Raw genomic sequence first — 24,821 nt, 5'->3', positions numbered from 1 at the left:
ATATATAATGTAAATATATTATCTGAACATGTGTGATGTTTACCACGCGCACTGCAGCGACACTGGCATTCTATATATATTGATTATACTGACGTCAGCCGTAACGTGCTGAATAGTCGTTTTTTATCAATAGCGTGTAGTTTTCAGGTTAAATTATTATTTGGGCCACAAGGCCTGTTGATGTACAAATAAACAAATAAATAAATTTGAATTGCAGGGCCAGTTGCTACGCTCCTATTGACTGTAACAACCTCTTTCAACCGAGATTCGAACATACAACGACTGGCTGGAGGATAATTGGTAAGTACAGAATAATCATTATTATTTACCTAAATGTCTCCGCATGATTTGGGCTTAAACGAATATAGCTGTAAGACAAGCTGTCAACTTGCACAACTGGACCATGTATTTTGGTTTTACTCAAATTGCCAGCGCGTTGAAATCACTCCAAAAAACATCAAAAAATGAATTTGTAACGCGTATGACTCGTAAAATTACACTCAACCCCCGCTAATATGAAAAACAGCTCGTTCAGATTGGGCGAGTTCATTTTTAATCTGAATATTTGGTAACTCTATTCATTTTCACATATGCGCAAGACGCTCACCCTATGAACTTGTTGTTTTGATTTGACGAAAACAAACGTTTTGAAAACATTTCAAACATGCGCGAATTCTAAACATTCGGTTTGTAGAAGACGAAATGGGCTCGGCAGTTTCGACTAAAATGGTCTATTTTGAGTGCTGGAGAGAGGTAAGTTGCATATGAGCTATATTGCCAAAGCTCCTGAGCAAGAGGAAACGCATTAAATTTTTTTGCTTTTATTTTAATTTACCGGTCAACTCAAGGGTAAGTCGCTTAGAACATTGTTGCAGGCTCATTTTAAGGAACAGCTTACCTCATTGATTACAATTGCGGTACATTCATTTCACAGTTCATGGCACACTGTGGCCCACCTTTTTGACATTTAAATTTAGAAATGTTAGAAATTGGCAGCCCTGCCAATGTTTGTTATTGTCAAAACGATCAAAATAGTCTGGCTGGGTGCAGGCGAGTTTGGCAGGTTTCACACGACCAGCACCTCAGCGGCACAGTAAGGCACAGACTGAACAAAATTTCTATGAATGAGGTGAACGGAATGTTCTCAGCGGCGTACCCTTGGGTCAACTTTAACGTCAATTGTGTGTGACGCTTGATCGGGTTTTAATGTGAACGCATTCATACCACCGGGGTACAGATTAAAAATGTTCAGATTAAAGAAGGTCATACCAACGGGGGTACATGGTAATGCAATGTACAATGAAGTATTCCACCACGCACACATATAAAGATTTTTTGACATTAGCTGAGGCCCTCGCTGAGGCTGTTTGCAGTAGGAGTAATATCAACAACATCAAATTCCAAACTCCCGGATCCTCTCCTCCACTCTTTGCTCCCCTCTCACTCCTACATAAGCGATCCTCAGCAAATGTCATTCTCGTTGGTGACGAAACCGCAAATTACTTCATATATATCAGAGTATTGGTTTTGGAAAATAGTATATGCTAATTTGATTCAGTGTATTTTGTTCAGCTTGAGTTACACCGCCATTCCACTAAAGCCTATTCGCCGGCACCCTTTGTGTACGCGCATCAGCTTTCAATCAAAAGGAGCACTTTTTGTTCACTTCACCTGAAAATTGCATATGCGTCAAAATCAAGTGCAAAGTTTTCAAAACACATCCTGTGGAAATTAAAGTGCATAGTTAAATGCGAAGTAACTGGAAATAGAAACTGTTTTCTGTGCATTTTTTCCGTTCCCGTTAGGTTTCTGGTTTAAATCAACGCGATTTCCGAACGTTTCGGGAAGTTTTTGTACCTCGCAATGTCTGAATCATACGGTAAGCAACCAGTGAAGAATAATTTCATCGATGATAGGCAGAACCAGTTCGTCACGGTGGGATGAGCTAATTTGCAAGTTTATGTTCTTTTTTTTATTGTACGAACGAAGCTCCCTACACTGTTGCTTCACAATACTGCGGTAGGCTTTCCAGCACTCGGATAAATTCTTTTTTGGGGCTTCATGTTTTTTTTGCGAGGTTTCCCGTTCCCGATTTTTTTTACTTTCTATTATGACGTCTTTGTTTTGTTGTATTTTTCTCCGCAGATTATCTATTCAAGTTTCTCATCATCGGCCGAGCTGGAAGTGGAAAATCGTGTCTGCTGCATCACTTTATTGAAAACAAATGTAGGTTTTTTTTCTAGCTCTAGAGCCTCACGCAGGTGTTAGTGACTAGTAGCGGCCTAGAACGCATTTGTGGCAAAGTTTCTCAGTTATGAAATACGCGCTGTTCGCTTATCAGTTTTTTCTCGCTGAAATAGACGATGCAGTAGTAAAATTGGTAAACAATTTTACGATAATTTTGATGGTTAATGCATGCTCAATTGCGTTTTTTGCTGCATGGTTTAATATTGATTGGCTATGCAATTAACATATTATGCCTTATTTGGATTTTGCAGTCAAAGAAGACAGTTCACACACCATCGGAGTTGAGTTTGGTTCCAGGATCGTCAATGTGGGTGGCAAATCTATCAAGTTGCAAATTTGGGACACGGCTGGACAGGAACGGTTCCGCTCTGTCACAAGATCTTACTACCGAGGTGCTGCTGGTGCTTTATTGGTGTACGACACAACCTCTCGGGACAGTTTCAATGTCCTCTCGAATTGGCTGAATGATGCTCGGACGCTCGCTTCGCAAAACATTTGTATTTTGTTGGTTGGAAATAAGAAAGATCTGGAGGAAGACCGGGAAGTAACCTTTCTGGAGGCAAGCAACTTCGCTCAGGAAAATGAGCTAATATTCCTGGAGACGAGCGCCAAAACGGGAGAAAATGTGGAGGAAGCTTTTCTGAAGTGCTCGAAAACTATCCTGGCAAAGATCGAAACCGGCGAGTTGGACCCGGAACGAATTGGCAGCGGCATTCAGTATGGTGATACATCGATGCGAAGTGGCGGAGGAGCTGGATTGGCAGGTGCTCGACAGCAAAGCAGCGTCAGACGTCGGACGCCCGATTGTGCCGGTGGCTGCCGGCCGTAGAGGTGCGCATTTTCTTTGAAAAGAATGCTTTTCCTCTTGCCCACGGGAAACACTTTTCTCTCTGTTGTATTTGCAAAATTTGTAGGTTTTAGTCCGATAACCGCTTGATACCGGCGGGATACTTTAGAGGTGATTGGGTAAGTAAAATGAGCATACAGGCACGTACAATAATAACTATTGGAAAACTGTTAAAGACGAATTGTGCATTCTATATATATATTTTTGGCTTTTCTATCACCTTTTATTGACATTTATTTACACAAGATTATGGGCAAGTAAAAGCGTAACTAAAAACTGCAACCGTTCTATTTACAAATCTGATAATTTATCGGAAATCTCACATCGGTGATCCCTTATGGTTTATCCATACTTGCAACTTTATTTCGAATCCAGATTTTAATTCCATTTATCTAAGTTTATACCTATTTTTCTAGCGGTAATTCTCTAACCTTGTAAGCAGCTCTCGATTAGACACTTAACCGAAACAAAACTGAGATACGTTGTTTTTGATGTTAATTAGAGATTATAAATTTGTGTACGCACCGTGTATTGTACGAAAAAGAAGAAAAAAATCAATGAATATCTTTTGAATGTTTATTTAAACCACAATATAATAAGTATCGTAAACAAATATGTTCCAGTTGTCTTGAGGACTGTAGTTTATTGATTGACTGGTTTGATTCGAAAAATAGAACTCAAAGAAGACCCGGCAGGCAGATCCAATTCGTTTTCCTAATTATTCGTTTTGGACAGTTTGTCCTGTTGTGTTTTGTGACTGTCAGTAGCCAAGTAAAGCGTTGGTTGGGGCGAAGCAAACAAACAATTTGTTGGTTCACATAATTTCGAAAAACAACATTTTCGATTCCTGATTCGCCTGATTGCCTGATGCCTGATTCGAGGAAATGAACGGGTGCGATGGCTGCATATCTTGGTTCCACTGCCGCTGCGTGGGAATCACCGACAACACGAGGTTGGAGAAGAACCTCTAGAAAGAAGGATCCCGAGGAGCCCGTCGTTAAATCAACGGAGCAAAAGTGGAAGGAAATGGAGAAAACTCAAAAACGGTTGGAGCAAGAAATGGAGGTGGAGGCAATACTGAAGAGGAAAGAGGGGAAAATCAAGCAAGCTCTGGAAAAGAAGTGTCCGGAGTTAGAGCAGCAACTCCGCGAGAAAGAGGAAGAAGAGGAGTATCTTCGTCAGGAACGAGCTATTATACTCGAGAGAAGGATGCAAGTTCAGCAAATGAGAGAGCCGCAGGAGAAGTTCCTGAACCAGATGCCTGGATGAAGAAGTGAAGAAGCTGAAAGCTGCTGGCAAAAGGATCGAACCGTTATCTTCAGTCAATCCGACACCAGGACTCCAGGTTCAGGAAAGCCGTTGCAGACACCGAAAGTTCCGGGAAAGCAACCATTCACAGAGCCAAACGAACATAAATCCAGCGATTTCACTGCAGATCTTTGCGAGCACCTGAAAACAGCCGAACTGACAAAGGAAATAGGACCTAGTGGACAAACTTCTAGAGTTCTCGACAACGACAAGCGTGTGTGGGTGCGTTACAAACGCGGCAAAAAGCGAATGACAATACGGACTTTTACCAATATCATTTCGGAGATTGTGTAGAAAGCATGCGAGGCAAACATGTGCCTGGACTACAAGCCGCTGAGCAAACCCGTTGCGGAAGTTTGGGAAAAGGCAAACTGCAGGGCGTAGACAGCACTCATCATATCCGGTCCGAGCAGGTGCTGAAAATTATACGTACAGTTGGGAATCTAATGTTGCCCCAAAAAAAGCTGAATGCTAAAGATCGATTCCGTCGCGGATCTTATTGCAGTGCGATGCAAACTCAGCTGGACAGTGTACGGTCTGAGGCAAGCAAGAGCAGCTGAAGTAAATTGAGCCTACCTAGGTGTTCACTTTGAAGTCTCCAACGAAAGCCTGCATACTTACTTACTTATTCAGCCGAGAGCCGGGGTGGCTCTTGCCGTATCAAGAATTCTTCCCCATTGTACTCGGTCATGGGCTACTCGTCGCCAATTCGTTGCGCGTCTCGACACACGCAAGTCGGCTTCAACCAGGTCGAGCAATCTAGCACGTTGAGCCCCTCTATTCCTGGTGTCGGTGAAGTTCTTGAAGAGAACGGATTTCACTACACAGTCGTCCGCATCCTTGCGACGTGACCGGCCCACCACAGTCTCCCAACTTTTGCCAGGTGTACGATGGGAATCTCTCCAAGCAGTGCCTGTAGCTCGTTATTGATACGTCTCCGCTTTCCGTTTGTACTCCACCAAAAATAGTCCGCAACACCTTTTGTTCAAAAACGGCAAGTGCACGTATGTCTTCCGTAAGTAAAGTTACTGTCTCAAGTCCGTAGAGGACTACCGGTCTGATTAGCGTTTTGTACATCGTCAGCTTTGTGCAGCGGCGTATGCGCCTTGATCGAAAGTTCTGCAGAAGGGAAAAGTAGGCTCGATTTCCAGCTTGAATGCGTCGTTGGATCTCCTTACTGGTATTATCGTCGGCGGTGACCAGAGATCCCAAATATACGAACTCATCAACTACTTCCAGTTCATCGCCGTCAATAGTCACTGTCCGTGGGAGGATAACGTTACTTTCTCGGGAGCCTCTTCCTACCATATATTTGGTTTTCAACGCATTAATTTGTAACCCTATCCTCCTAGCCTCCATTTTTAGGCTGGCGTAGATTACCTCCGCCGTTCCACGGTTTCTAGTAATGATGTCGAGATCGTCTGCAAAGGCTAGGAGTTGGCTACACTTGTCTCCTCGAGAAGAGCCTCGAGCTACGTCAAAATGTCATCCAAGAAGCCAACGAAGGTGCGGCTCAATTGGGGTGCAGCTGCAATCGCAATAGCACAAGAAGTGTCCCTATACTCCGAACGGCTGAAGGGACCCGACATACTGGTTCCATTGATATCTGTCTGAGTCTGTTTGCTAGAGCGTGAAATTGCCTTTGGCAGTGATGTGAGTGAAATGTATCACCAGCTCAAGATAAGCGCTTCCTAGTTTTTTTTTTTTCGTAAAAACCCTCAAGATCTTCCGCGCGTCTATGTCATGAACGTTGCCACTTTTGGGTTGACAAGTTCTTTTTGTTCGGCCAAATTCGAGAAGGACCACAACGTGGGGCAGTTCGCCGGACAGTATCCGGAAGCAACGACAGCAAACGCCATTACGTATAGTCGATTACTTCGACAGTGTCGTCACTGTTGAAAAGGCCATAGATCGAGTGAAATAGGTGCGGTACATTCACCAACGAGGTGGGTTCGAGATTCGGAATTGGGTGTAGAATTCTTCCAAAGTGCCGCAGATTCCGGGAGAGAAAAATTCAGTTCAGTCGGTGCATTTCACTCAGGACAAAACTACTATACCTATGGTAAAGCGGTTGGTACTGGGACGAAGAGATCGGCAGCGACTCCTAGGATATGTGGAAGCGTTGGACAGACCTGTTGTCGGACGTAGAGAACGTTTGCATTTGACGATGCTATCTCGGAAACTGTTTCCTCTACGGTCGAATCGAAGAGGTGCGTGTCTTCAACATAGATGCTAGCGAACATGTGTACGCACGACTAAAATACACATAGCCTCCTATATTTAAGTCGTGATGCGTACGGATGTGTTGTGCACTTACGTGTCGTAGTAGTCGAGGGACTAGTGCGATACAGTCTGGATCAGGTTTCTGTCGTGCTCTGCAAAATATCTCAATTCTCGGCGTTTTACTGGCAAAGCACAGAAGACGAATCGATTTGCTCTCTCTCAGTCGGATGTTACCTTCTCCGACGCGACGAGTTTTGTTTTGCTTCTGCAGTGCTTTGCTGCTTTACTCTGCTGGCGAGTGAGCATCAGTTTGGTTTCATCTTTCTTTTTCTGCCGGAGCGCTACCAAAATCACGAGGGAAATCGTTCCAGTCCATATAATTGCCTATCGCAGATTCTCTTTTGGACACGGAGCGAGTAGTCGTGTGTTTCCAGTGTGCGAAGAAAATATTAGCTCTGCTTGTCGTTGTGCTCCTTCTGCGCAAGATGAGTGGTCGTATGAGAAAACAGTATTCTGGCATTGTTCGGAGGGAAAGGAAACGGTTGAACAGAAAACGAAAGCAGTTTGATGGTTGTGAGAAGCAGATTGCTCTGGCAGACTTGGTACGTTCTTTTCGCTTCGATTTTGCTCTTTTGATTACTGCACTTCAGCCGAGCAAAATTTGAAAAACATTTGTAGAATTAGTTATTATCTACATGGCTTTATTAACAATGTAGTACCGAATTGGCGCACATGATTACAACTATCGGGCTCAACTCCATCAATGGGTATGAACAGTCCGTAAACTGTGTGGATAATAATCGACTCTATAAATACATAACATTTTAGGATGGTAAATGGTTGAATAATGCGCTCCAGAACTACCACGAAGTTCCACAGCCTCTTATTTAGCAACTCCTATCTCTACCTCCTCGTGGTACCATCCGGGATACGTTCCTTAGTGGAAATCGGACAACCGGTGGAAACTAGGGTCGTATGCGGACAGAGAAGGGGGCACTCATGCGAAGGCTGAGTGGAAACTCTCCGCCTGCCAATGACGGATCTCGGTAGAAGCATGTTCGATGAATCTGAAAATACTGAGAACCTGAGCAGAGGGTCCAAAGCCCCTAAAGGAGGATGGTTGAATAGCTGTTATCCATGGCTAAAAGTAAAAACGTGAATGGATAAACCCCTAATCCAAGGTGTTACGCGACTCGTGCCGAGGGATGAATGGTGGGGGGTTCTATAAATACTCAGCCTTAAACGGAGCCTGTGGAGTGCCAGAGCGCCCTCCACAGTAATCAGCCCTTACCGGCCCGTCGCTAATAAAAGCAGTGGAAAGAAAGAGAGACATGCTACCAAGAGTGGTAGCGGCGTCTCATCAGCTCGATGCCATTATCGAGTTCGTGGCAGGCCGCAGCACCCAGGCGAAGGACCTGAAACAAAGTCTGCTCATGCTTCGGGGCACCATGCGTGCTGCGACGAAGGAACACAGTAAACTCGAAGCGCGAGTAAAAGTGGCAGAGAAGGCGTTTGTATCGAGGTCTGTACAAACGGATGCCTGCCTGTCAACGACTGACCACACCGTGGCCCTTGCAACTACGGAGCAGTCCAGTGACAACAAGGTATCCACTAAACGTGCAAGGCAGTCCCCAGGGGAAGAAACCCCACGGGCCCGAAGAAGCGCTTGATTCGAGGAACCCACTGAGGGTAATAAGACGCAGTTAGCGGCCGACAATCAGTGGGAAACAGTGAAAAAGAAGAAGGCCAGGAAGAAAGAGGAGGATCGAACTCCACCGAAAGTGGTCAGAAAAAAGAGGAGCAAAGGCGATGCCCTTATCCTCAAAACTGAGGGGCTGAAATATGCAAAAGTTTTGAAGGCCATGAGAGGGGACGAGCAGCTAAAGGGTCTTGGTGCGGATGTGCGGAGTTTCCGCCGCTCCCGCACCGGCAACATGATCCTTGAGCTCAAAAAGGATGCCACTGAGAAGGGTTCTGCCTACAAAGTGCTGGCAGAAAAGGCCCTTGGTGATGGCATACAGATCCGCGCACTAACGCCTGAGATGACTCTCCAGCTTAATAACCTGGACGAGATCACTGAAGCGGTCGAACTGACACGGGCTCTCAAGGAGCAATGTAACGTGGTGGTGACTACCGAAGCAGTTCGTCTGCGCAAGAGACCGGCGGGAACCCAGGTAGCTACAATAAGACTTCCACTGGTAGATGGAAATACAGCCCTGAAGGCGGTCAAACTGAAGGTGGGATGGTCCGTATGCCCACTGAGCGTGTTCCAGCAGCCGGAGGCTTGCTTCCGGTGCTTTGAGCGAGGGCACAAGTCCTGGAGCTGTAAGGGTCCTGACAGAAGCCACCTGTGTAGAAGATGTGGCGTTGCGGGCCATATTGCGAGGGACTGTTCTGCGCCGCCCAAGTGCCTGATATGTACAGGACACAACAGGAGGCCCAAAGTGCCCGGCAGGCGCGCCGGCGACTAAAACACGGGTGTATTGCAGGTAACACAACTAAACTTGAACCACTGCCACGCGGTCCAGTAGCTGTTATACCAAGCAGTTACTGAGTCGTCGACGGACATTGCCATCATCTCGGACCCATACCGCATCCCTGCCGGAAACGGTAACTGGGTCTCGGATAGGTCCGGGATGGCGGCTATATGGACGACAGGCAGGTTCCCGGTTCAAGAGGTTGTGTCAACTGCAGACGAGGGATTTGCGGTTGCCAAAGTGGGTGGAGTGTTCTATTGCAGCTGTTATGCTCCGCCGAATTGGTCGATCGAGCAGTTTACGCGGATGGTAGACCGAGTATCAGTTCTGCTGACTGGTCTAAAGCCGGTGGTTGTGGCGGGCGACTTAAACGCTTGGGCGGTCGAGTGGGGAAGTCGTCGCACGAACCATAGGGGTCGGATTCTGTTTGAGGCTCTGGCATAGCTCGACGTAGACCTGGCCAACGTCGGCATCACAAGTACCTTCAGTAGGAATGAATTGCGGAACTCCGCGGAGCCTGCTTTCGTGCAAGGAGAATTATGCAAAGAGCTCGTTCGGACGAGGGCAGAGCAGAATGTCGAGTAGCACTAGTTGCTGCACGCGCAGCGCTTAAGAGAGGGATAATAGCTAGCAAGCGATCCTGGTTTGGAAGGTTATGTGCCAGTGCCTATGCGAACCCGTGGGGTGATGCCTACAGGGTCGTAATGGCAAAAACCAAGGGCGTGATGGCGCCCGCAGAGCGATCGCCAGAGATGCTGGAGCGGATCATCGAGGGCCTCTTTCCGCGCCACAAGCCAAGGCCCTGGCCTCAGGCCGCTGAGTCGTCCCACGGCCGACGTTCCAGTATCTCAGATCATAGCGTTGGATGGTCGGCCTCCGTGCCGAACTTCCAAAGTAACGTGGGCGACGGTGGTTTAGAGGTCGGGGAGGAAGTAACGGTTACGAACGAGGAACTCATTGAGATCACTAAATCCCTAAAGGTGAGCAAGGCACCGCACCGGGCCAGACGGAATCCCGAATAAGGCCATTAAACCAGCTATTCTGGAGGCTCCCGAATTATTCGGGGCAGTAATGAGTAGATGCCTGGAAGCTGGCCACTTCCGGGACAGATGGAAGCGACAGAATCTGGTCCTATTGCCGAAGCCGGGAAAACCTCCGGGTGTCCTCTCGTCATATTGATCTGCTTGATACCGCCGGCAAGGTACTGGAAAGGGTTATCCTTAACAGACTCGTACAGTACACTGATGGCACAAACGGTCTGTCAAGGAACCAATTCGGCTTCCGAAAAGGCAAATCTACGGTGGATGCCATCTTGTCTGTCACTAAGACAGCCGAGGTGGCGATCCAGCACAAGAGGCCAGGTATTCGCTATTGCGCAGTTGTCACGCTCGACGTGAGAAATGCATTTAATAGCGCTAGCTGGAGCCCTACTAGCACAGTTGTTACAAACCAGTAGTGGCAACCGATTTACCACTAATTTTAGTTATAAATAAGTTTCTGCAACCGTAAGTGCGAAAATGTGCTGCTTGGGGGCTCCGTAAACAACTCGCTTCGGCACGTCCAAGTGCCGGTGTCGCTGTACAGGATCCTGGAAAATTATTTTCAGAATCGTGTGCCATGCTACAACACGGAGGAGGGTCGGAAGTGTGTTGTGAGAGAGAGAGAGAGAGAGAGAGAGAGAGAGAGAGAGAGAGAGAGAGAGAGAGAGAGAGAGAGAGACTGGAAGAGAAAGAGAGTCTGGATGAGAAAGAGAGACTGGAAGAGAAAGAGAGACTGGAAGAGAAAGAGAGGCTGGAAAAGAAAGAGAAACTGGAAGAGAAAGAGATTGCTTGCGGTTCTATCAAATCTCGATTGGCCCTTCAATAACAATACCAGTGTCCATTTGATAATCAAATTTGAATCTACTGTTTTGCGGCGAATCAACCACTGGTTGAAAACCCCAATAAAAAAAGTTAATAAATAAATAAATAATCTACTGTTAGTCTATCCACATACATTGGCAAGTCCCAAAATTTTTCTGAACCAGCTTTACCTGCTTTAAAAATTGATGCGTTAATTAATTAATATTATGATTGCGTACTCATTCTAGTTCACATGGTCTACAATTAATAGATGACTCAATTGCTAGATAAGACAAGTGTATCATGTTGGATAATATTATTTTCGAAAACAAGCTATGTTCAAATAACTATTAATTGCTGGTTTTCAAACTAAGGCAAGAAATATAGTAGACAACTTCTGCATCAACAAATTAAAAATTGAAAATTAGCTCATTTGTTTCCTCCGCTTTTCAAATAGGCTATGTAAATCAATCAAAATAATTAAAATTCTGTCCCTTGATTCGCTTTGCGCCCGATTTTGTCCATCACCCTTCACCACTGTTCTGCAATCTCATCGCAGCTGCCTTTGTCACGTGTCGCACATAAGTTAGTGCTGATGCCGCAATCGCTGCTGGTGCGCAACATTACTTCGTACACCGTCATCGTCATCTGTGCCAAGCAAAGATCATCTGTTTTGCCTGAGCTGCAACACTTGGAAGTTGGAATCCGCTCTCTTGCTGTTACCGTTCGTGAAGCATGCGAAGCGATGATGCATCGACAAGCGGCTTATTCTTATCGGCCGCTGCTGCTGCTGCTGCAGCACGATCTACCACAGTCTGCGTTGTGGGGGCCGGCTGCTAGGAGCCACTCTCGCGATTCTCTGTTTGTATGCCACACAAGACACAACAGACGCGCTCTCGCGCTCCCGATCGATACCGGCAAAAGTGATAATAGAAAAAATTGATAGCATACCGTGCAGAACATGCGTGCTTCTCCACCGGGTACCGGGCGGCTGGGTGAACCATCACGGATTGGGGGCTTTCCGCGCGCCGCCCAGCATATATGCACGGCGATATGAGAGCGCTTCTAAGAGGCGGCGAGAGTATGAGAGAGCATGCATTAGCGCGGTCCCGTCCCGGTCGCGGACGGTGATGGTTTTTGGTTAGGTTAACTCGTACGCAACTAGAAGGATCAGTTTCAAATCGTTCGTTGACGGCGGCGGTGGCAGCTCCTTTTTCAGCGTTTGGCCGAAGAAGGAAGGCAAAGGCTTTCGAAGCATTTTGAAACTGTTTGAATTAATATTTAATAAGTGACGACGACGAGGGCGACGACGTCTCGTGCCAAGTGCAAAGCCAAGTGCTTATACGCGTTCGGGTGCGTTTCGCGAATTTTGCTGCGAGTAGACTTTATAGAAGAAGTAGTAGAAGAAGGCGAAAATAAAAAAAAACGAAAACGTTTAATTGTTTGCAGTTAAGAACTTGTTACCTCTAGAGGAAAAAAAAATTCGGGTCGCCGGTGCTTGCTGCGAGAGATCGGGTTTTGATTCGAGCTTAAGCCTTTCGAGGGGTCGAAAGAGTTCTACGGCGTGAAAATTGCGGATACAAGTAGATCATTCCCTGCCAGAACTGGAAGTACAACTCCCGTGGCTCTCGAGTTTCATTCAATGAATTTGGCTTCATTCAGCAGTTCCCTCATCACGAATTCTGAACAATCGACGTTGCGCTTAGAACTTCGAAGAATTGCTGTGGCAAGCGGGAGCTTTAGGTTTCAGCCTTGATCGTGTTGTGCCTGGCTGGCAGAAACGAATTCCAGAATTCCAGCAGCAGTGAGTGTAGTGAACGAACGCGGCGCGGGTGCATCCGGACAAGCGCGCCCAGATTCCCATAGGAGGATTGACAGTAGGAGCGAGCGAGGCGTTCGCGTTCGTTGGGCCGCGCATGGGAACCTCTTCGGTGCCATATGTGTTGGTGCGGTCAGTCCGAGCGAGCGTTGTACGATTGAAAAACGTGATGAATATTCATCGAAATTGATTTCGGGTGTCTTTCCAACCTGTTTTTTTTGGTTTAATTTTTCGGTTTCGTACTTTATCTATCGAATGTGTTTCGTTTCACGTTTCCTGCTTGCCGGTTGTGATAGTGTAAGCTTCGCGCGCGCTTGATAGGGGAGAGAGAAAAAAGAAGCATTTTTTCGTAGATTATGCTTATTAGCACTCTGTTAAATAATCCCAACCCGAAATCCGAAAAGCGGTTCTGAAAACGAACAGAGCGTAGTGCGATAAATCGAGAAATGTAAGGTGATTTGTTGGGTGACATTTTTCCGATTTTTTTTTCGCTCTGTAAACTCTGTAAGAAGAGAGAAGAAAGTAGCATACATAAATTTGCGCTTGTTGTGAAGTGTCATCGGTGGTTAGTGAACGCAACACGAAGAAAGTACAGTTTTAATGTTTTTTTTTGCCTGTAAGTTAATTCGGTAATTTGTAAGTTAAGTAATCGAATAATTAGTGACGCGATTAGTGACTGCCAAGCAAAGCAACGAAAGTTCTACATACTGACGTGTACGAAGATTGTTACAAAATAAATCAGAAGAGATTGTTTGTTACAAAAATCAAAAGAAGCAGAAGCAGTAAACAGCAGCTCGTGTTGACGGAAACAAGCGGCAGAACGTGCTTTCGATTTTTTCCGTAAGGTAAGTGTGGCGCCTAAGTGTTGTTCTTTTCACTCACTCTAAATTGAAAAAAAAACTTTCCTGCCGCTGATATTTTTTTTTGTTTGGACGAATGCCAAACTATGTATACACTGGTTTGTGGCGGGAAATTTTCCCTCCGTTTGTTTAGTGGAGAAAGTTTAGCCAAAAGAAAATCGTGCAATTTTGTTGGGTTCGTTCTTGGAATTGACACGCTAGTATAAATTAACGTTCGACGATGGGGATATTGTTTGATAGCTGCAAATAAAATAAATTTATTGTTTTATTGGCTCTGCTGGGCTGTAAATTGGTTCTGCTTTATGGCATGCTAGATTTCTCGGTGATTTACAGCGCCTTATAATTAAGTTGATTATTGATGACAGATGAAATTGTTTTTTAGATTTGCGGTATCACTGACTTGCCATGAACTTGACTTGATTTTCAACTTAATTTAAATAAACTAATTTAGTTAGATTCTTTGTTTCGTAAACTGACTCAGACTCAGTTTACTTAAAATAGTATTTTTCCATCATTATAGATAGCGTTATCGAAATGGTAAAACGTGTGGATAAAACTAATCAGGATCACAAAAACATTATTGATGGTAGCAGAAAAACTCTTTGTATATCTTTGAATATTTTAGTAAAATGGCTACTTTCACATCGTACTGAAACGAGTGTACAACAAAGGTCGAGGTTACTTGAAACTGACCCAACTTTGTATGGCAGAAAATTATTTCGTATTACAAGGCAACTTCTATAAACAAATGAAGGGATCCCTAATGGGCAACCCCCTGTCACCCCTTTTATGTGAGCTATTTATGGCAAATATAGAACCAAATTTTGAGGAAATACTTGTCTTACTAGATCGCTGGTGGAGATATGTAGACGACATTTTTTTTGTACATTATTTCAAAACAAGTGGACTTTGATCAGCAGTCAACAACGATTAACAATAATCAACAATGTCTTCAAAGATGTTAGCTATACATTTGAGAAGGCACAAAACAACAGTCTTCCATTCTTACGAGTTGTTATTATAAGTTATTACTAGCTGACTCGACAAACTTCGTATTGCCACAAATCATACTGTGTTGTACATAAATCGTGAATCACGAATGACTTTTGTCACAATCTCGAGTTTTGCAAGTTTCTGAGGAGTTCAAACTTAGATGATTCATTTTGGCAGTTACGTAACTATGGAAGCATCCCAAGCAACAATTTGAGTTTTATTGTAATCTTATGATGGTCTTCAAGACCAATTTTGGTCTTAAATGGCATCATAAGAGTGCAATAAAACCCAAATTGTTACCTGGGATGGGTAGTTTAATATACAAAATTGCAATTTTCCGCACAGTTAAAGTAGAAAACAACTCCCCTATTGCTTAGCCAGATAAAATAAAGCGGATAGCAATACTCGCCGTGATTGTATAACATTTCGCCGAATACCATTTCGTGAAAAACCTTACGCGGAATGTACCATTTCACGGAAAACCTTTATGTGGTATGTACCATTTCACAGGGGTGACCCTCTCCTTACACGCTATCGCTCGTACGGACTCAACTGAAGGAAAGTAATAGAGGTCAGTAGGCCTAGGAAAACAAATGATCCTAGACCATAGGTGATTTCTGTGAAGGCGCTTCCGACTGCGGTAATATTCACGGCCTGCGGTCATCTCGCCCTGAATCAACTAGTGTTGCTATAGATAGTTTTGACGTAGGATTACCTCTTTCAGGAAGGTAGCTGGTATAGGGGGTAATTCCAAAAAATCTTTCTCGAAAAGTGGTCAGGTTTTGAACGCTAATAGCTTAGTGGTTTTCCGAGCGATTTTCAATATTCTTACACCAATCGATTGGAAAATCTTCTAGGAATTGGCCCAAATAAAGAAAAGTATGGATTCTTGATGTTGAACTATTGAAAAATTAAAAATAATGTACCTATGTTTTGCCAGAATTCTCGCTTCGTGATTGGTTGTTGGAAATGACGTCATCAAAGTGGAATTACGTTTTCACGCTTCGGCTTATAATTCAGTCAATTTTCAATAGATTTCCAAGATATTTACAACAATTAATCGGAAAATCGATTTGGAAAATATTTAAAATGTAGAAAACTATTGATTTTCAATGCGCGTGTTTGAAAAATTGAATTATTTTCATATTTTTGCCTTCCCTCGTCAGTGCTTCTCCAGCACGAATGACAGAAATATATACGGTATGCTACGGGTTAAGCTTCCTTATGATTGTATTCAATTTACGCCCTATAGAACCCGATCGAAAATTGTTGAGGTTCAGCTGTTTCCCCGAATAAGGCAACGAAGATATCCAAATTCACCAAGCGAGACGCCAACAAACTGAAGAATCCATCGACTCATCCGCCAGTGAACGATATGATTTTGGCTGCTAAGCCTTTTACTGCGCATCGTCAGTCGGTCAGCGGCTTTCGTTGGCGACACGTCGGCAAGCAGCTAGCTTGTGACGCATCGGACAGGCAGCTTTCGAGTCACATCCGTGGCATAATTTTAAAGGTTGTATTTGAAACATTGCTTGCCTAACGGTTCACATAGTCGTCAGTTGGTCGTGTTCATCGGCTGCTGAGGAAAGGAAAGTATGCCGAGCGTGTTGGAGCTGGAGCACTCGTCTCGCTGCCGTGATGGAATATCTGGCTGCTGAAGGTCTGGAATTGGCAGGAAATATGCTGCTCGTGACAAAAAAACGACCAGAATTATGACATGTCACTTGCAGTTGGCCTCCTGGCCTGGACTGGTATTTCATCGTGACTCATGAGAGAATTAAGTTAGGTGCGTTAGTGCAAGTTTATTTCAGGCTAGAGTTATGATAATGAAACAATCGGTCCTTTTAAAGATCACAACGGTTGAAGAGTTTATCATATTGTCTTGCCCAGTTAATACCATAATAACACAGGCAACGAGGGAAAAGTCGAACTTTTCGCCGTTGCGGACGACCAACAAATGGCGGGAATAAATTTACTGGTCACAGGCGACATTTTCTGCCACTACCAAAACGCCTGCAAATTGTAAATGCTTTATTATCAGTGTTCTTCTTTTGTAAACTGCAGAAAAGTTTTGCGCAAATTCTTCAGCTTTTTGAAAACTCGCGCGTACCATCTACCGATTACCAAAGGAAAAGCACTATTCAACGTAGAAACAGATCATGAAAATTTATTTACTGTTTGGTTTAGTGTGACTTCGATTCGTTTTAGTAAAATAGATTCAATCAATTCATGGATATAACTCCAAAATCGGTTGAGGATTAAACGTATACAATGTAACTACAGTCCGGACTCGATTATCCGGGTGTTGATTTTTATTTTCAGCACGGATAATCGAATCACCCGGATAATCGAATCATTTTTGGAACAACATTTTTTTAGCATGTCAAGTTTTTTGACTTTTAGGTATCATGAATGTTTTATTTATTATTGATCTATCTTCCCGAAAGTCAAAAAATTCCTTTCTTACGATTTTTTCGACTGATGATTTTCTTTTTGGTACAAAATTATTTTTAGTGTGTTATGATTTTCAATATTTAGGTGTTATAAATGATTTTTACCTTTGTTATACTATATAACAAAGGTTTAGAAATTGGTCGAAAAACGCGAAATAGAACCAAGGCCCGGAGGGCCAAGTGTCTTATATCAATCGATAGGGTTCGACGAATTGAGCAATGTCTGTATGTGTGTGTGTGTGTGTGTATGTATGTGTGTGCAGCTCTTTTTCTATCGCCTGTTTCTCGAAGATGGCTGAACCGATTCATCCGCTATTACTTTTGTTTGAACGGTATTTATGCCTAGTATATCACCAATTCAGTTGTTTCATGGTACGATGTTTCATTTAAAAGTTATAGGCAAAAATGTGAAAACAACGTGACACGTTTTTTTCCGGAACTACACAACCAATTTGAATGATCATAGTACCAAATGAAAGCTATTGCTATCGCTAAACTTTCTACCAGGTTTCATCAAAAACAAATATGCAGTTTAAAAGTTACGCTTAAAAACCAGTTTTGACAAGGTCCAAATGATCGCCTGTTTCTCAGAGATGGCCAAACCGATTTATGCGTTATTAGTTTCATTTGAAGGGTAATATAGCCGGATAGATCACTATTGAATTGTTTTTTGATTGGATGTTTAGTTTGAAAGTTATGAGCAACAGTATTCACCACACCAAAATTAACTATAATTTATAATGATTTTAACCAAGTTAATTTGCCTAATTTCAATTATTTTAATGTCAAACGAGAGGTTTTGGCACTACGAATATATATGCAAAATTTCATAAGAATTGGTTTTTCCGGTCAAAAGATATTAACCCTCGAACACTCGCGCTAACTTTTGTAACACAGTTACTCGCGCGCACAATAGCCCAAAATCAAAGAAAACGTGCGCACTAGAGTTTTGACTAGGAAAACTTGGTTTTAAGTTTATCAAACCTTTGGAAGAGTTTTTTGAAATTGAATGTTCTATCGTCTGGTAGAATTTAAATTTTGACTAATTCCCCTAAAAGTAAAATAAAAAAATTATTTTTCTTCAGTTTCAATATAACACATTGATGTTATTTGTTATTTATTTATTAACACATTGATGTGTTCTGCAATGTTTTAGAGCATATTATTACAAGAAATTTTGCTGAAGACAGTAACCTTCTGTCTCTTCAGCGAAGATAGAGAAATCTTATTTATTGTAAAATGCATTTGTAAAATCAGTTTTTCTATTTCAGCTCTTTTTGTAATTGTTGTATGACGTTTTCATGTATTACAACGTTGTACAAATAGTAAAAATACACAACTTCACTGAATATAGTATACCTTTATGTCTGCTTGTTTAGGATCTGTAGAACTTTGAATCTAAAAAACACCCTAATTTTGATTCCGAATTATTTGACTACCGACAGACGGATACATTTTAAACATTTTACATTTGCTGATAGTTTTGCTGCATACAGACACCATTTTTCTATATGAAGAAACGAGAGAAAATGCCAGTTGAGGCCAATTGCGGTATACCTCACATGCTGTTTGCTTCGTTCCTGTGATTTTTTGTCGGTTTATGCTGATGTTTCCCTAACAATTTAAAGTATTAATGCATCGAATAATTCTAACGTTTTGCTCATAACAAGTTTATTGAAGAACATACGTTAGTTAAACAATGATTTGTAACTATATAACAATATGGCATTCAAAAACTTCCACATGTTGTACAAAATACAACAGCGTGAGTAACCGAAGGTCAATAAAAATTGATGAAATTTATTCACGAAAACTTTATTGATGTGAATAGAATGGCATTACAGGAAATTATGCATAGTTCAAAAACCTATAAGCTAGACTTCTACTACGCAATGTATATGTGAAAGAATAATATTTCTTCTTACAACTTACATTTACTTGCACTTATCCACATTAGTAACAACTTACTCAGCAATTTCACGAGAAAAGGAACTATCAAAATTTATAAGTACTTCTATTTTGTTCAAATTTTGTAAACTTATTCAATTTTCAAAAATTTTATGTAAACCAACGCACAATGCAACGTTAACCAATAGATGAATTATTTTCCGAAGACGTGTCGATTTATATCTCAAATAGCAAGTAAGACCGTATAACAAAGGTTCCTTTCACCACTAGGTGGATTAAATCAGGTTTTTTTATTATTGATCAATCTCCCCTAAAGTCATAAGATACCTTTTTTGCAATATTTGTTTTATTAATGATTACGATAATGATGATGATGATGATTTTTAAGTAAAAAAATTGATTTCATTATCACAGGATTTATTTTTGTTTTGTTCGTCGATAAAAGGGATATAAGAAAGGGATTTTGTAGCTTTAAGGAGGTGAATCAATACTTGTCAAGTAAGAATCATCAGGTAGCATGAAAACTATAACATTAAGGTTTAAAATAAATCTTCGAAAAAAAATAATTTTTTTTTCACCCGGATAATCGAGTCTAAAAACCCGGATAATCGAATCCCCGGATAATCGAATCCCCGGTCAATCGAATCCCCGGATAATCGAGTGCGGCCTGTACTTTGATAAACGTTGCGTATGTAGGTTGTATACATGAAGAATCGTATTATTACATACATGGATACATCCTACTATCGCTAGAAAGAGAGTTACGCAGTCCTACGTCACCAATGCGGTCGTGTCTTGTGCACAATCCCTCAGATTTTTAGTGGTCTTGTTATTGACTATTGTTTTATGGCAGATTCTAAAATTTCTTGAGCACGATTAGTTGAGTTTGAGTTTCGCAAAAAAGTCAAGGGTGAGGGGTTTCAAACCATCATAAAATAAATTCATGCCTCCAAAATCCCCCACATGCCAAATTTGGTTCCATTTGCTTCATTAGTTCTCGAGTTAGAGGAAATTTGTGATTCATTTGTATGGGAGCCCCCCCCCCTTCTTAAAGAGTGGAAGGGTCATAATTCACCATAGAAAAAAATCCTGCTTCCTAAGGGCATCTTCTACGGTGATCCAAATCCTGGTTTTGGTCAAAATTTCGCCACGTTTCCCCACCGGTGTTGTAAATCTAATTTTATACCGGAGCGAAGTTGTAAATTTTTTACAACTCGTATAACTTTTGGTTTATTTCTGACCCGATTTGGAACAGCGAGAAGATCGTTTTAAATTTTGCAGGTACGGGGGAGTGACATTTGGCAGGAAAAAAAATAATAAAAGTGATGAAGTTTATAAAGCTATCGTCATTTCTTCAGCAGACTGATTGTGAAATATATTAATCAATCCATCTTAAACTAAAATTGCTTCGATTTTATCGCTAGGAGTTGAATATGCATTTCTCATATCTGGCATAACCAAACGAAAAGGCGAAATCCAACCATCCTTTGGTTTATTTACATCATGCACCCTTTTGTTGATTCGCAACAGGAAATATTTACATCACTGCTGCGGATTGATCTGAATAGAACCATTTCGCTGGTCCAAATTTGGTATAACTCTGGTTTAAATATAGACCACCGTAGAAGATGCCCTGAAAGCCCCATATGCCAAATTTGGTTCCATTTGCTTGATTAGTTCCCTAGTTATGCAGAAATTTGTGCTTCATTGGTATGGGAGCCCCCCCCCCCCCCTTAGGAGGGGGAGGGGTCACTAACTATCATAAGGACCTTTCCTGGCCCAAAAAAACCCTGCATGTAAATTTTCACGCCGATCGGTTCAGTAGTTGCCGAGTCTATACGGACAGACAGAAATCCATTTTGATAGGTACAGATAAATGTTTTCCCGATATGGCAAAGTATATTTACATTGCATAAAGAATCACTGCTTCAAGAAAAAGTTATTTTGCTCTTAGTTTTACATTAAAAATGGGGGATTGCTTGCTTTAAAACACTGTTTCTCGGGATCGGCAAAGAACACCTCGTGGCGATGAGTGATTCCTATGTAAAAAATCTGCGAAACGCGATGAAGTTGGAATTTTTGAGATAAAATTGTCTTCATTGATAGAAAAATGTAAATTTAGTCTTCAAATTGAATTTAAAAATATTTGGCAGTGCTGGTGCTCAACTATAATATCTTTTTAGAATTTCTTGGTATTTCCTTTGAAAATGTGAAAATATTGTTTAATATTTGTTTTAATCTTAATGTTTAAACTTAATATTTCCGGAGATATAAGCGAAAGAAAATAAGAGGTTTTGTCAAAAACAGGTAGTTTCCTTAAAAATGGAGGTGTTCCCAATGATCGAGGGAATGTCCGATCGGCACCAAATTTTGGATTTTTAATTTTTACTTTCTGACCGAAAACGAACAATCTGGCAGAATTTGGTTCATTTAACCATTTAATAGTATAATTGCTGGATATTTAATCTGGCAGCGATATATTAACAGTTATGTTTCGTTCAGTAGTATAGTAGCTGTTAGCATTTGAAATCTCATTCAAATGTTACACGCCTATTTTCGGTATAGTAAACAAAGACGTACACCCTTATTCTGTTTTTTGAACGAGTCTTGTTTCGAACAAGATGTTTTGCCCATTTGATTTTGCTGGCGGAAATTTCGTTCGAAAAAACTTTCCTTCGAAATACCAATCCGTTCGAAATACCTATCCGTTCGAAATATAGAATAGCGGTGGTAGTTCTACGTCAAAAAAGTGACAATGCTCCTTCGTCCCAATAGGTCGAAGATCCTTTACGACGTTCGGACTTATACTAATTTGGTACCTGTGCTTGGGAAATACGTCAGAATCTCTTCCCAACAAAATTTCTTAGGACCGTTATAAACCTAGACCAATTTGATGTTTGTGTTAGGGAAATGCTTCAGAAAAATTTAGCACAACCGTTAAACATTTTTGTGAGTCTCGTTCGTGCAGTTTTAAAATGGTTAATTCCTCCGAGGTGAACCCGTCATGGGACGGCGTAGAAGAGGATTACACGGAAGATTTGCACTCCCCGTGAACGGTGCCGCTGCCCCGTGTGGCTATTCCGTACGCTTTGGATCACCATCATCATTACATGGAAGTTGCTCCGGCTCTTTTGGGGACGTACCCTCGGCTGCTGGATTCGATCGTCCTTCTACCGGTGATCGAAGAAATCGAACTGGAAACCGAACCTGCTGCGCTTCACATCGAGGACGTTTCCAATACAAAAAAACCTACTGATTCGCCAAAGTATCTACCTTACATTGTGGAGGAACCTGAAGAAAATCACTGCGAGAAAGTAAAGGAAATTAAAAACAAATGTGACGAATGTCCGGTGGAATCAAAATCCAGCGAACAACAACAACAGGAAGCAGATGGAAAATAATTTGCGATCTTTAACTCTGATGTTTTTTTTTATAAAAATACATAAATTTTCAGTCTGAATTAAAAAGATCCAAGCAAACTGTGACCGCGGACGGACATGAAATATTTTCTTGTCAAATTTTTTCGTTTTCTTTGAAGAGGAAAATTGTTCCTAATATAAAAATTGCCAAAAGATTGCATACAGTGAATAAAATTTCGTGCCAGTTAATACATTTTGTGGGACATTTAGTTAGTTTGAAGTGAAACTACTAAACCGGAGGCGATGTCTGCTACGCCATGGAAGTAACAAATAATGTTCTGGATTGGATTATAAAATTATGCCGTGAATTCGTTCATCTACGCTTTGCTATCCTGCGTATTCCATCAATATACCAACAACAACACCTACAGCTCTTCGGACATTACACCGGAAGCATCAACGTACTAAACAGGAGAGTTCCAGAAATAGATTATGATCGTTTAGCCTGGAACCTGCGGCTCCTTGCGACATGACCACCAAGAAGTAGATAGTGTACTATCTTAGTCCATTAATTTCGGAGCGATCGTTCAACAATACCCGGAGCCAGCGCCCATAAGATTGTAATGGATCCGACGGAACACCAGAACATATTCAGTGCCTTATGTGACAGTTCACAAATTTTCAAAAAATGGAACGGATGAGAACAGAAATAGGAAATCTCGGTGAGATCGTTTTAGAACTTCATTTGATTTGATTCATTTCATTTATTCTTCAATGTTTGACGGGTAACCAATTAATTTATCTATGATAATATGTTTTGGTAGCTAGGTAGATGGTGTTTCATTTATTTTCAGAGAGCGAAATAAGGCGCTATAACCTTGGCCAACAATAGCCGGGCTTATGGTCTAAATACCATAAGTTCATCCTCGAGGGTCCGGAGTATCACTTAAACTTTATTAGCAAAGATTCTCCCAACGAAACAAAGTTACAATTAATCAGAAACGGTTGGTACGAGACGTCCCCGTTTCTTCTTCCCCTGTTGATTTTGAAATGCATCTATGTATGAATAACTTATTCACACAAGATTCATTTCGTAAATTGTCTTCGCGGCAATACTTCACAGTTGGCCTGGCCGATTAAACATTTGCAATATATCACTGATATTATGCAAATGTTAATACAGACAAGAAAATAATTTAAAATATTTCTATGAATAGAAATAATTAAAATTATTTCCAGGAATCCTTATTGTGGCTGTGATGGTATTAATAAGAATAAGAATAAGAATAAGGGAAATGCTTCAGAAAAATTTATGTCTCCTCGTTCCAACAAGATTTCTTAGTTAGGACCGCGATAAACCTTGTCCAATTTGGTGTCCTGAAAGTGAACAGTTATGAAAAAGTGAGCGACTATCTTTCACCCGATCCACATACTGCAAGAATCTAATCAAAACTGCCCAGCTAGCACCAACTCGTATATCAATGTACGAAAACTATCGTAAATATCTCCTAACAAACTCGAAATCGTAACTAAAGCCGGATAACGTGGGATCAAGCTGACTTTCTGTCGTATATAACGATAATGACTGACATACATACGATTTTCAGCACAAAATCATAGAGTAGTACGGATCGACTCGCGCTTAATCGGATATTATCGTATATAAATACTTGTATAGTCGTAACGCTCAAAATTATTCGTAATCACGCATATCGCCTCCAAAATAGTACGGATATGCCAATTTTGCGCATGAAATACGATTTATTTAGCATGTATATCTGTACGTAATGCTGATTTTTACCTTTTTTATACATACGAAAATGCTAGCTGGGTGATGTCCTATATGAAGAAGGAGTTGACGGAATATTCATGCATGTGACGTGATGCAGCAATTTTCAAAGTGAGGAAAAGTTAGCGACTCCCAAGCAACAATTTGAGTTTTTTTGTTCCGGGGTTCGCTGAGTTCCCGACCGCCGACCATGTCTAGATGTGACAAATGTGACCCTAGATTGCAGATTTGGCTTCCATTGTTCCATCTATAACAATTTAAAACTTCAGGACACATTGCTGTATAAAAGTTGAATAAAGTTCTATTAACATAAAATGTTTGTTGAGAATGCTGGTAATGCGGAATTGGTGCATGCGAGTATGTATGAGGCAACTCCATTTACAATGCACCTTGATAGATTGACATCAAACTGATATTGTGCTACATTTTTTTCTGATTTTGTCTACGTTTTGCATTGCTTACCTAATTTTATTTCATATAGGAATCAACAGCAAGCAGCAATTCTAGTCTAAGTAGGTATATTTCGCTGATTACTTTACTGTCCGATCATAGAGGACAAGTTTGTGTCCGGTCGTAGGGGACACAACACAGTTTCAAAACAATAAGTTTTTTCTTCAAAGTCTTGTATTTTCATGTCAAATTTAAACTGTTTCGAAAAAATAACTTTATGAAGCCAACGTTTAGCAATATTGCTCCT

At 41.6% G+C, this 24,821-nt stretch overlaps 2 protein-coding genes across 8 annotated transcripts in view; both read left to right on the top strand.

Moving 5' to 3' along the window:
* Positions 1–1,661: 1,661 nt before the first annotated feature.
* On the top strand, positions 1,662–3,735 carry LOC128741328 (ras-related protein Rab-4B). The gene is made up of 3 exons (XM_053837066.1): positions 1,662–1,879; positions 2,146–2,226; positions 2,499–3,735. The coding sequence occupies exons 1-3, from the start codon at positions 1,864–1,866 to the stop codon at positions 3,074–3,076; spliced, it is 675 nt and encodes a 224-aa protein (XP_053693041.1). The 5' UTR covers positions 1,662–1,863; the 3' UTR covers positions 3,077–3,735.
* Positions 3,736–12,160: 8,425 nt separating this feature from the next.
* The window catches only part of LOC128741210 (A disintegrin and metalloproteinase with thrombospondin motifs 1), a 540,214-nt gene continuing 527,553 nt past the window's right edge, over positions 12,161–24,821 (top strand). For all 7 annotated transcript variants that reach the window (XR_008412203.1, XM_053836850.1, XM_053836847.1 and 4 more), the window contains exon 1: positions 12,161–13,607. The gene's annotated coding sequence lies outside the window, so the exon portion shown is untranslated. The remainder of the gene's footprint in view (positions 13,608–24,821) is intronic.

Source organism: Sabethes cyaneus, chromosome 3 (assembly GCF_943734655.1).
Source record: "Sabethes cyaneus chromosome 3, idSabCyanKW18_F2, whole genome shotgun sequence".
Classification (NCBI taxonomy): Eukaryota; Metazoa; Arthropoda; class Insecta; order Diptera; family Culicidae; genus Sabethes; species Sabethes cyaneus.
This window is presented reverse-complemented; position numbering and strand designations above follow the sequence as displayed.